Source organism: Euprymna scolopes, chromosome 40 (genome assembly GCF_053919585.1).
Source record: "Euprymna scolopes isolate OS-2025 chromosome 40, ASM5391958v1, whole genome shotgun sequence".
In the NCBI taxonomy this organism is placed as follows: domain Eukaryota; kingdom Metazoa; phylum Mollusca; class Cephalopoda; order Sepiida; family Sepiolidae; genus Euprymna; species Euprymna scolopes.
Genome location: NC_136521.1, coordinates 50,346,431 through 50,358,930, shown reverse-complemented (window position 1 = coordinate 50,358,930; position 12,500 = coordinate 50,346,431). Strand labels below are relative to the sequence as shown.

General features: G+C 35.8%; 1 protein-coding gene across 3 annotated transcripts in view; it reads right to left on the bottom strand.

Annotated features, from left to right (window-relative positions):
- The window catches only part of LOC145265554 (uncharacterized), a 335,341-nt gene that overhangs the window by 70,401 nt on the left and 252,440 nt on the right, over window positions 1-12,500 (bottom strand). For all 3 annotated transcript variants that reach the window (XM_080121521.1, XM_080121522.1, XM_080121523.1), the window contains 2 exons: window positions 6,974-7,138; window positions 878-986 (listed from right to left, as the gene is read on the bottom strand). In XM_080121521.1, the coding sequence (XP_079977647.1) occupies window positions 878-986; window positions 6,974-7,138 (274 nt within the window). The remainder of the gene's footprint in view (window positions 1-877; window positions 987-6,973; window positions 7,139-12,500) is intronic.

The following is a 12,500-nucleotide window of genomic DNA, read 5'->3' as shown; positions in this document are numbered from 1 at the left end:
AAAAATCTACAATTGATCTCAATTTGTCAGGAAGGAAGGAAGGACCGAGATTAGTCGTATGGACATCAGTAGCAAGCAGGCGCCACCGAGTTGTTCACTTTAAGATGGAAAAAAGGAAGAAGCTATGGGAGGAAGAAAGGGACGGGGACGGCGTTCATTGTTTTAGTCAGGATACAAGGCAAAACACTGATGAGTGCCTGATGAGTCCTGATTGTACCTCTGCGTCTATTTCATAGACAAAAGAATGTCAAGCGAGCTTAAATAAATGGAATCTTACAATCTATTCATAAATAGAAAGCGTAATGGCGACCTTTGAGATGTGTGTGTATGTACGTGTATGTGTATATGTGCATGTATGTCTGTGTTCCTGTGTGTATGTGTACGTGTGTGTATGTGGGCCAGTGTGTATGTGGGCCAGTGTGCATGTACGTGTGTATGTATATCTGTATCTGTGTATATGTGTCTGTGTGTATGTGTATATGTGCATGTATGTATGTGTGTGCCTGTGTGGATGTCCGTTTGTGTATATGTGTGTATATGTGTGTGTTTGAAAGTGTTTGTGTATATGTGTATGTGTATATGTGCGTGTATGTGTATGTATTTGTGTACGTATGTGTGTGTGCTTGTGTGTGTATAAGTGTGTGCCTGTGTGTGTATGTGCGTACGTGTATATGTACGTGTATGTGTGTGTTCCTCTGTGTGTGCTTGTGTGTGTGTTAGTGTAATTGAATTATTTCATTCATTGGCAAGAAACAAAACTGCTTTGAAATATCACGTAAGTCATCGGACAATGGGATTAAAACAAATGAGGTTAATGCGATTCGGGTACTGAAAAGAAAATGGAGCGCATGAAAATCTCCGGGAAGAAAATTCTTACCTGTTAAAACGCCGAGTAAGTAACATGATAATCAAGGCGACGCCTATGAAAACCACAATGGCCACCACACTAACAATTAATGCCAGTAAGACGGGCCCTTGGAAAATTGCTGAAATAGAGATAGAGAGAAAAAAACCAAAATAATAAACTGAAGCGTCGGCCAATGAAAATCGATTTGGTTTCCCTGTTTTATGGCATGCTATTTCTATTTCTATCTACTATTATATAAAAGGAACTTTGTATGTATGTATGGGTTCATTCCCTATGGACTCAAAAACGGCTCGACCTATTTTTATGAAATTTCACACGAAGGTACTTTATGTGCCAGGCAGTATTCTTAGGTAGGCGTTGTATCGGAATGTCTCCTATGAGTATCAATACTCGATAATCGAAAAAATCCGATGAAAGAAGGAACAGGCGATTTTGGCCAAAGTTAACACCTTACACAGCCTAACATCACAAGTGTATTTGAGAAGTTTTATTACTACACAAGCCGAAAGGCTCGACATATAAAAATCAACAGGAGGTTCTTTCATATGACAGGGGCGCGTCGAAATGAATGTTTCTGTTTAAAGCACAATTGCATCATGATACTTGACGTTCTCGCCTTAAACGTAAGTCTAAGCCATTATCTCCGCATAAGCAGTAGGACCAGGCATATAAAATCAACAGTAGGTTCCTTGATATTAGAAGGGCGCGTTTGAAATGGATGTTTCTGTTTAGAGCACAAATTAAGCATGATACTTGACTTTTGCAATTTTAAATTTTAATTGAAGCCATTATTTATAAAAATGATTTATAAAATCAACAGTAGGTTCTCTACAGTGCAATATAGGCTGCAATGTATTGCGGACTAAGTCACTGTGGGGAGGCACGTGAAGCCTCGCTCTCTTTCCGGTGCATCGCGATGGGTTCCCAACTAGAACAGACAATCAATCGATTTGATTGAAAAATGATCAAAAGTAGATATAAGGGATAGTAAACTCATAATGACCGAAAATTGGTTAGCCGAAGCTTTCGGGAAGATGAGGGGCACCTTTTCATGACAATCGTTTTAACAATGACAGGACTGCTGGATGAATGTCATTTAATCTCAGAAATGATCCATTTATTTTTAACCCTTGAAGTGTCCCCCCAAGAAAATGCATAATTTGGCAAATTAAACTAAGGAATACAATGATTGTAAGACATCGAAAAATCACTGGTAAACGAGGATCGCTGGATCGCTTCCAATGCTATCATTAACGATAAAATCCAGTATCGTATTAAATGCGCAAGCAAGAGGGTCGTTCTAAAAATAAATCCTCTTATTTTTTTTAGCTAAAAAATTTGAAGAACTACGAAGACAACGGTGCTACATTTAAAACGAGCGACGTTTTGTGCTCCAGAATTTATTTTTCTACATAGTCACCACCATTCTCAATGCACTTTTGCCAGGATATCAATAAATGCATCTCTGCTTCTGATGCACGCGCATGACAGGACTTGCTTTTTTTAAGAGTCTCCCACCGTCAATATCTGCAACGGAGAGATGGAACTTTCAGTTCATGAATGCATAAGTTCAGTCATCATAGCAGTGTGATTTGCAATTCTATTTGATCCATTCGGGCGGAATAAAAAATAGGAAGCATTACTTTTGGAAAGTCCTACGTATTACTTTCGGTAAATCCTCTGGTATCTTTGATGATAAATCTTAAGGTTTGTTACCAATATCCTAATGGATCGAGCCATGGTTCTTTTCATACTCTTGTAGTCATCCGAGACTTGGACAACATACCTCCAGCGTCTTAAAGCACTTGAAAAACTACACAATAAAATTAAAAAAAAAAAAAAAAAATAGGCAAGATCATAGCATTAACATCTGTGTTCGGAGAGAGATTGGTTGTTTTAGTATAGAGACGTTAATTGTTGAAAATCGTTGTAGGGATGAGCGACCAGTTCGTATCCAAAGAGAATATTTCTTCAGAACTATGGGAAATAAGAAAGCTGGAAGAGAAAGCGAGAGAGAGAGAGAGAGAGAGAGAGAGAGAGAGAGAGAGAGAGAGAGAGAGAGAGAGAGATTGTTTAAAGAAAAATATGAAGAAGGGTGGAACTAGAATGTAATTACAAGCGGGGAGACCCGACGTTGCCCCAGATTGAATGAGGATTAACGATTCGTTAATCCTCATTCAATCTGGGGCAACGTCGGGTCTCCCTGCTTGTTTCACGCTTCCATATTTTATTGTCATCGAAATCGGTGAAATCGCCTATTTTCAATCAAATTGATTGATTGCCCGCTCTAGTCGGGGACCGATTGGGGTGCACCGTGAAAAATCTTAACACGCTTCCTCGCAGTGACTTAGTCCACAATACAGTGTAGTTTACATTGCACTGGTAGAGAACCTACTGTTGACTTTATAAATTGCATTAAAGTTTAAAATGCAAAAGTCAAGTATCATTGTTCAATTGTGCTTTAAAACGGAACATTTATTTCGAAAACGCCCCTGTCATATCAAAGAGAACCTACTGTTGATGTTATGTGTAGAGCTTTTCTGCTTGTACGGTTATAAAACTTCTCAAATCCTCTTGTGATGGATGTTAGGGTGTATGAGGCGTTTTTTTTTTTTTTTTTAGTCAAAATCGGCTGTTCCTTCTTTCATCTGTTTTTTCGATTATCATTTCTTGTCAAAGACACTCCCATACAAAACTTATCTAAGAACACTGCCAAATACACAAAGTACATTATATATATATATATATATATATATATATATATATATATATATATATATATATATATATATATATAAACATACAAAAAAAGTTGCAGTTACATTACACTCATTTTATTTTAGTAGTAATACAATTAATCTTACATGTGTTTTGTTGAACGGTGGAAATTTACCAAAAACTCATCAGAGACAGAGTTTTGTTCCTTGGAAATTTAAGAGATTTTCCCATATATATATATATATATATATATATATATATATATATATATATATATATATATATATATATATATATATACAGTTGTCCTCAAAATTATTCATACCCCATACAAAAAAAAATTTCTTGTTTTGATTATTCATTTCTGATAGGTATTATGATGGTACTTCCTTTGTATCTTTTGTCTATTTGTTATTGCACATAAATCCACATGTGAGTTGGCTAAATCTTATTTTCATAATAATAGATAGGGATCAAAGTTATGTTTTGCACATGTTCAGATCAATCATACCCCTGCCAGTACCTAAACAAAAATGTACTTTTATGATCAACCCCATTCTTTTTACTTCCTATTAATGTGCTACCCCTTGTAATCTTTGTCTTGTAGTTATTTCAAGAGGTTTCAATTGAATGAATACCTTTTTCGATGTCAATATAAATAGATTAAAAAAGTTTCTTTGTCCACAGGTTCTGATCATCATGGGGAAGAAAAAAGAACTTAGCGAAGACCTACGTCAACGTATTGTGCAAGCCCACGGTGAGAGAAAGGGTTACAAGGCTATTGCTAAGCAGTACAATGTTCCTGTGGCAACCATCCAGAGTATAATTAATAAGTATAAGCGGTTCAACACTGTTAAAAACCTCAGTGGGCGTGGCAGGAAGCGTAAGGTTTCAACCAAACTTGCAAGGAAGATCTGCCGAGAGGTCAGCAAAGATCCCCGAACCACAACCAAGGTCCTACAAAAAGAACTTCACCAGGCAGGGACGATAGTTTCAAGGTCCACTATCGAGAGAGTTTTGCACAGAGGTGGTCTCCATGGATGCAGGCCTCGAAAGACACCGCTGCTCAAAAAGAATCATGTGAAGGCTACCCTGGCCTTTGCTAAAGGCCATATACAGCAAGATTCCAGCTTCTGGTCAACCATCCTGTGGTCTGATGAAACGAAGTTGGAGTTGTTCGGCCACAGAGATACTGCATACGTATGGAGGAAGACAGGAGAAGCATACAATCCAAAGAACACAGTGCCAACCGTCAAGCACGGTGGTGGAAACATCATGCTATGGGGATGCTTCTCTTCCCACGGTACAGGGAACCTCGTCAGGATCCAGGGAATCATGAGAAAGGAGAATTACATCCAGATCCTTGATGAAAACCTGAAGGAATCTGCAGAGAAGCTCAAACTTGGCGACAACTGGAAGTTCCAGCAAGACAATGACCCAAAGCATACTGCTAAAGTAGTCCAGAAATGGTTCAAGGATAATGATATCAGCGTCCTGGAGTGGCCTAGTCAGAGTCCTGACCTCAATCCCATAGAGAACTTATGACGGGACTTAAAGACCCGAGTGATGGCCAGGAAACCAACTAACCTGACCCAGCTTGAGTCTTTTGCAATGGAAGAATGGGCCAAAATCCCACAGGAAACGTGTAGTAAGCTTGTGGACACCTATAAGAACCGACTAGAAGCAGTCATAAAGAACAAAGGCTATGCTATTGACTATTGAAGAAAGAAAATGGACACTGTAAACCTAGGGTATGAATAATTTTGAACATGACTTTTTTTAAAGATCTGTGAATAAAATACCCCTGAAACTGAATATTTTTTAATTTGCCTATTGCTGTTATTCTTTCACCTGTTGGTTGCACATAAATCATAAACAAACTTAACAAAATGCTTTCATTTCATCACAACAATGAATTATGTCAAAAATCAACGAGGGTATGAATAATTTTGAGGCCAACTGTATATATATATATATATATATATATATATATATATATATATATATATATATATATATATATAAAATGAAATAAGAATTACAGTTAACTTTACACAAAATAATCCAAGATGTCATAACTAAAGTATATATTATAAATATTAAAGAATTAATATTTATAAAGTAATCTCAACCAGATGTAAAAGCTCGATAAAATATTATAAAGTATTTATTAACTGCTTGTTTATATATATATATATATATATATATATATATATATATATATATATATATATATATATTATATATATATGCGATTAAAACAATCAAATGTTAAATTTGACACAGTGCTGCCAAAACTGGGCACTCTACTGTCAAAACTGAACTCAAGAAAACAATGCACTGTTGACAACATTTACTACTCTGACATACAAATCCAAAATCAACGCAGTCGCTGACAAATCAGCCTTTTTTATCAAACCGGAAGCATCTTAATTACATATTAGGTGACAATATCGCAAGTATATTAAGAGAAAAGGCGGCCATGTTTTTTTCTTTTTTCTTCATTCTTTCTGTCAACACGGTACTCTACAGACTGCATACAAACAGGTTTGTCCTCATTCTTTAAGTGCTTGATTACAGAAGATCAACTTATTTTGCCTTTGGTAGCATTTCAGACTACGAATATATATATATATATATATATATATATATATATATAGTAGAGATTGAGAAGGCTATCGCAATTCGAGGAATGAGATATAGTCAGTTTTGATGAGAGAAGACGAAAACAAGTGGCGATTTACAAATCAATAAGTACATATGTCTATATATTCATATATTTATTCAATTGTGTTAAATACAAATGTCTTACTTGTTATGTCTGTGACAATATCCATAATATATTTCGGGAAAACATTCTCCTTTTAAAATGGTTGACGTGACAGATCGATTCAAAACATGCTGGATGATGAAGCGAAAAAAAATGAATCATTTTTTTCGCTTCATCTCATTCCTCGCATTGTGATAGCCTTCTAAATCTCTACACACGCACGGACGCACACACACACAGACACACACACAGACACACACACACACACACATATATATTATTTAAAATAGACTTAACTAAACATTTTCTTGCAGTTTCACAGAAAATTCGACTCTCAGATATGTATTTCTGTTCAAAATCTGTATCCATCACTATATATTTTTTATAATAGACTTATCTTAAGAGCAAATTATTCTGGCTTGTTCGTGATCACATTCAAATATACAGTAGTACATTTTCCAGCATTAGATTCAACATAAAACTGCAGTAAAGATAATTCAATTCTTGAGCTCTTAAATCTCTTATATGAATTCGTTATACGCGTCTATAAAAAATTCAATCAAATAAAATCACACATTTGTTTAATATCAAAAGAAATGTCATAGGCGACTACTTACACTTGGATTTCTGCGCCTCCGCATAATATCGGCATTTTCCCTCATCACTACCGTCTTTGGTCCCACAATTCTGATAACCGTCACACGCCAAGCCGGAACGTATGCAAATCCTCGAAATGGAACAGTGAAAATATCCATCCTGGCATTTCCGGCGAGCTATCTCCTCTAAAAGTAATAGAAGGTAAGTAAAAAGAACCAACAGTTTAATTTGAAGATTTATCAGTTTAGTTTGACTGACTTCCGGCACATGAACATAGATTATCTAAAATAGTTGGAGTTATTAAATGCGTAGATTTAATACCTCGACCAACCAAGACATTGCATGCGTTAAATTAAACACAAGTTGCATTTTATGATAAACTATTGTGAATTTGACAAATTACACACACACACAAACACATATCAATTTTCAGTATTTATTTCAATACGGGTGTACAGCTATATAGTAAGTTATATAACGTATATTTATGGCAATTATGCTACACAGAGGCTTTGGCATTTCAGTCTTGTAGTAAAAAGGCCAGACCGATATATATATATATGTGTGTGTGTGTGTTTGTGTGTGTGTGTATATATATGCATATATATGTGTGTATATATATATGTATATATATGTGTATATATATGTATATATATGCGTGAATATATATGTGTATATATATGCGTGTATATATATGTGTATATATATGTGTATATATGTGCGTGTATATATATGTGTATATATATACGTGTATATATATGTGTATATATATGCGTGTATATATATATATGTGTGTGTGTATATATATTTCCTTTTGAAACTGATTTTTAATTCACAATTATGAATCGTTTTACTCAATATTAATATAGCTCTAAGATACCTATTCCTATTGAGCTTACCATATATCTACAGTAAAATGGACACTGTTTCTTTTGAAAGTATTAATACATTTACTAATTGTCGGAAACACCCCTCCATGGGATTAATGGACTATCTTATAACATCACTTCCTTTGGTGACGTCACTTCCGGTATCGAGTACCGGTACCTGGCAGTCAGAGATTTGCACTTGATTACGGAGATCGGGTGCACACGCTTCACCGTTGAGGAATGGTATTGCTTAACTCGCTTTGCCTGTAATATATCTGAATACAGGTCGTTCCTAAAAATCCCGTGTTCCTTCATTTTTATTACCATTTAACCCCATAATAACTGGCGACGATGAATTCAACTTTCACACGGGTTAACTCCACAAAAAAAATTCCTATTGACTTCAAAAGAATTTCGGAGTTATAATCTAAGAAGTCGGTTGGCAATTACGTTCTAAAAGCAAATTTCTAAAAAAAAACCCCAAAAAAACCCGAACACATGGCCAATTTACCGACTAAATTGTAAGTTAACCTTTTTGTCTCTATATTTAAATTGAAAAGAACTTCTGCTTAAAGCATTTTGTTAAAGCTTAAAAAGTTAATTTGGTTGCTTATTGAACGAAGGAAAAAAAAGAGATAAATATTGACCCAATTCCACCGCGAGAACAATTCTATTGTAACTTGTCGACTGGTTATTCGTATGAAAATTTGAACAATTTCTACACATGTATAGGATTACACTCAACCGGAACACACCAACAGCAGTCTCATCTACAGAAACGATGTTTGCGTGGAAAGTGAGATCCGTTTTCGACAAGTTCTTACCCAAACAGTCAAGGCCACTTGTGACCACTTATGAACTCAGTAAACGTTTCATATCAGATGAAAACCACACATCATTCTGGGAGGTCGGTACAATTATTAAGAGAGTCGGTGACATGGTATATATATCATCCAAGGATCAACATATACCCACAAACGTCACCAAAAGAAGATGCCGAGCAGTTGAAACCAGCGACAGTCCACCATTGGATGATGAACCAATAGACACTGTCTTCGAAACTTTTGTCTCAAACCTCCTCAACCAACACCAGAACTACGGCGGTCGTTCCGTAAGAGAAAGGTTACCGAGCCATTGATGGTAAACCCTAAAAAGGAAGAGGTACTGACAGCTTTTACGAACAAAAAGCTTGGGAGGGTGGTGTTGGAGACGCCCCTCCATGGGATTAATGGACTATCTCATGATGTCACCTCCTCTGGTGACGTCACTTCCGGTATAAAGTACCTGTACTTGGCAGTCAGAGATTGGCACTCGACCAAGGAGGTAGGGTGCATACACCCCACTGTTAAGGAATGGTATGACAACTCGCTTTGCCTGTAATATATCTAAATGTTCGTTCCTAAAAATCCTGTGTACTTTCGTTTTTATCACCATTTAACCCCATAACAAAATTGCATTAAAATACCTCTTCTTCTCTATATAAATAAAATGAATTCATTTTTCCCCGTCTGAGTTTGAACTTAATAGAATTTAAAATCGAGACATTACATGCAAATCTATTACACACAGGCTGCAGCACAATATCTGAGGTGTGTTATAGACATATTAGCTTTCCATAACGTCGCTGTCGTAGATTCCTATATTTCATCTGGTGAGAGTTCGCTGCAAAAATCGCTTAGAATCAATGAAGGTAGTAAACTCTTCTCTCTCTATTAGATTCCTCCTTCCACCGCCACCTATTTACACAGGACTTGACCGTTCACGGTAGAAAATTACGAGAAAACACCGGTTTGTCGTTCGTACTTGCTTAAAAAAGTGGATTCGCATACAACGGTTACTTATTCCATTTTCTTCTTTTTTTTACATTTTTTTTTACTTTATTTATTGTTCTTTTTTATTACCTAATCCAATGATACTCCATCTTTCCATTTTTTTGGTTTTTATTTTATTGTTTATTTTTCTCATTATCGTTTACAGTTTACACAGAGAAAATCGTGTTTATTAAAAAAAATAAACAAAACGAACTAACCATGTATTCCATGTTTTACAACAAACTCTTACAGGCGGCAATTCAACTACTACTTGCGTATCCAACTGTATTTATGCAACGTTCCTTTCTTTTCCACCATGGACTTTTATTTTCTCTGTGTTTCATGAGTTTTTTTTTTCTTTACCAACTGCGACTGATTTACGGTCAGGCATGGATCGGGCGACACCAGCAATCATCGGTGTCACCATCGACCGTTCTTCATATGTTCATATGATTACTCCACTTTATAGTCTCCTTATTTTATTAATTTTCTTTTTCCCTTCAGTTATGTTTACAGTTATTTTTAAGGAGATACTCGACTTTATATTTTTCTTATTTTAGTTATATTTCTTTCCGTCGGCTATGTCCACAGTTACTTTTAAGGTGATACTAAGGTGGAGGGGTAAATTCTTATTAGATTAGTTACTTCTTCATTATTTATTTTCTTAACTGGAAAGTTACTATGACAGCGATAAATACCGTCTGTAACCGATGTTTATAATCTACGAAACGAAACGAAACGAATTGGAAAATAAACACAAAAAATACAAAAAAAAAAAAAAAACCCCAAAAAACTACGGGTAAATATTTGCCCACCCCCCAAACCCAAACATCTGAAAAATTACATACAAGGTAGGTTTCTTCAAGTTTTTTTGGGGGGGTTATTTGCATTGGGATTTTTTTTTTGTTTTTTGTTTTGTTTTTTTTGTCTTTTTACAAGTACTCTGCATCTGTTACGACGCTGTTCGGCTGACACCCATGCTTGACGGGAATTCACTTTCACACATTTTGCCAGAGGGGGGGGGGTAAATACAGCTAGGTATCGTCCGATTGGAATATCCCCTTTAAATGGGGAGCTGGTTTCAACCCCTATCATTTTCGGGAAGCCAAAACTGACCCGCATTGAAACAACGTAAACAAGCGCCAAAACACTGCCCCGCAGTAATTAAAAAAATGACACGTCATCGTAACGACCCCGCGATGAGCTCATTAAGCGGCCAACAGTCAATCAAACCCCTGGGACTTTTTAACCCTTAATTTAACACGTTTCTCAATTCCTAGGTGTTTGCCTATTTTTTCCCTTTCGTTTCCACCTTCGCGTCAAGGCTTCGGGGTTCAATCCGATCATCCTACTAAAATTTTCATTTTCTTTTAAAGTTTTTTAACATACACACCTACAAACACACGTGCAACGCCGGGTACCCACCGCTAGTAATATAATATAATATAATATAATAATATATATATATATATATATTATTCAGAATGCGAGATGATATAATTATTCCCACAAATCAACAGTATCTCAGCTTACACAAGCTATCCAAACCAATAAACCGGAAGTCAAAGACTCGAATTTTATCCTCATTTGGGTTATCATTTGAACATATTTGAACTCTGGATTCGAAATCTTTCATGCGAGGCGAGTACCTTGCCAACTGAGCAACGGCTATATATATATATATATATATATATATATATATATATATATATATATATATATAATGTGTGTGTGTGTATATATCGCTTTGTTGTTGAATACACACACACACACACACACACACACACACACACACACATATATATATATATATATATATATATATATATATGTGTGTGTGCGTGTGTGTGTGTGGGTGTGTATCGCATTGTTGTTGAATACAAATATATACACACACATATATATATGTATATATATGTATATATGTATATATATATGTATATATATATATACATATATATTGCGTTGTTGTTGAATACTCTCTAATCGTTTACTTTTCAATTCACGTTAATTGATGGTATCGTGGAGGTGGAATGCTATCCTATGGAGTCGTGATTGACTTTTTAACTGGGTTTGAATCTCACGATTATCAGTAATTATCACTTTTTACACTGATGATTGTGTAAGCATGAAGCACGAGTGTCTGTAAGTATAAAAGTCTGTCACAAGACTTTTAAACTGCTGCAGACTAGTACAATCAAGGAAGCAGGCAACAATTAGGGAGTTCCAAAGTCTAGCAGTTTGAGAGAAGAAACTGTTAGCATAGAGGCCTTTTCGGCATATAGCGTCCTTAACAGTGAGTGGATATGATATTCCTATTTGTTGGGTTAAACGGTAGTACGGGCGTATGTACGTATGTATGTCGAGGGGGCACAAATGCTATGAGTTCATCAGAACACATTCCATTATATCTATAAGAGTTTGCAAAAGACCCCCCCCCCCCAAAAAAAAAACGGATTAAATATAGTCATAGCACATTCCATTAAAGTGCTTGTAAAATAGGTACGGGAATGTGACATTGTGGCGATGGGACAGAGGTTGGAGCTTGGTCTACAGACATGTCTTAGCAAACGTATTTAAGCGATTACAAGAAATCGTCAGCAGTGTCAAAACGAAGATAAACGTAAAAGTAGTATGGACTTTTGTACCGCTTCGTTGCTTACCAGCTAACTACAATATGGTCGGTTTCAAGTCCAATGTAAACAAATTCTTGTTGAATCTTCCCCTTAGATAATCAAATTCTATATAATTTCTACCACTACTAATCATTACGCCGTTGTCTCACAGATACCTATGTAAAAAAAACAAAACAAAAAAAACCTTACACTCATTAACTCGAGTAGTCTTCAGGCCTTGATAAGTGATGA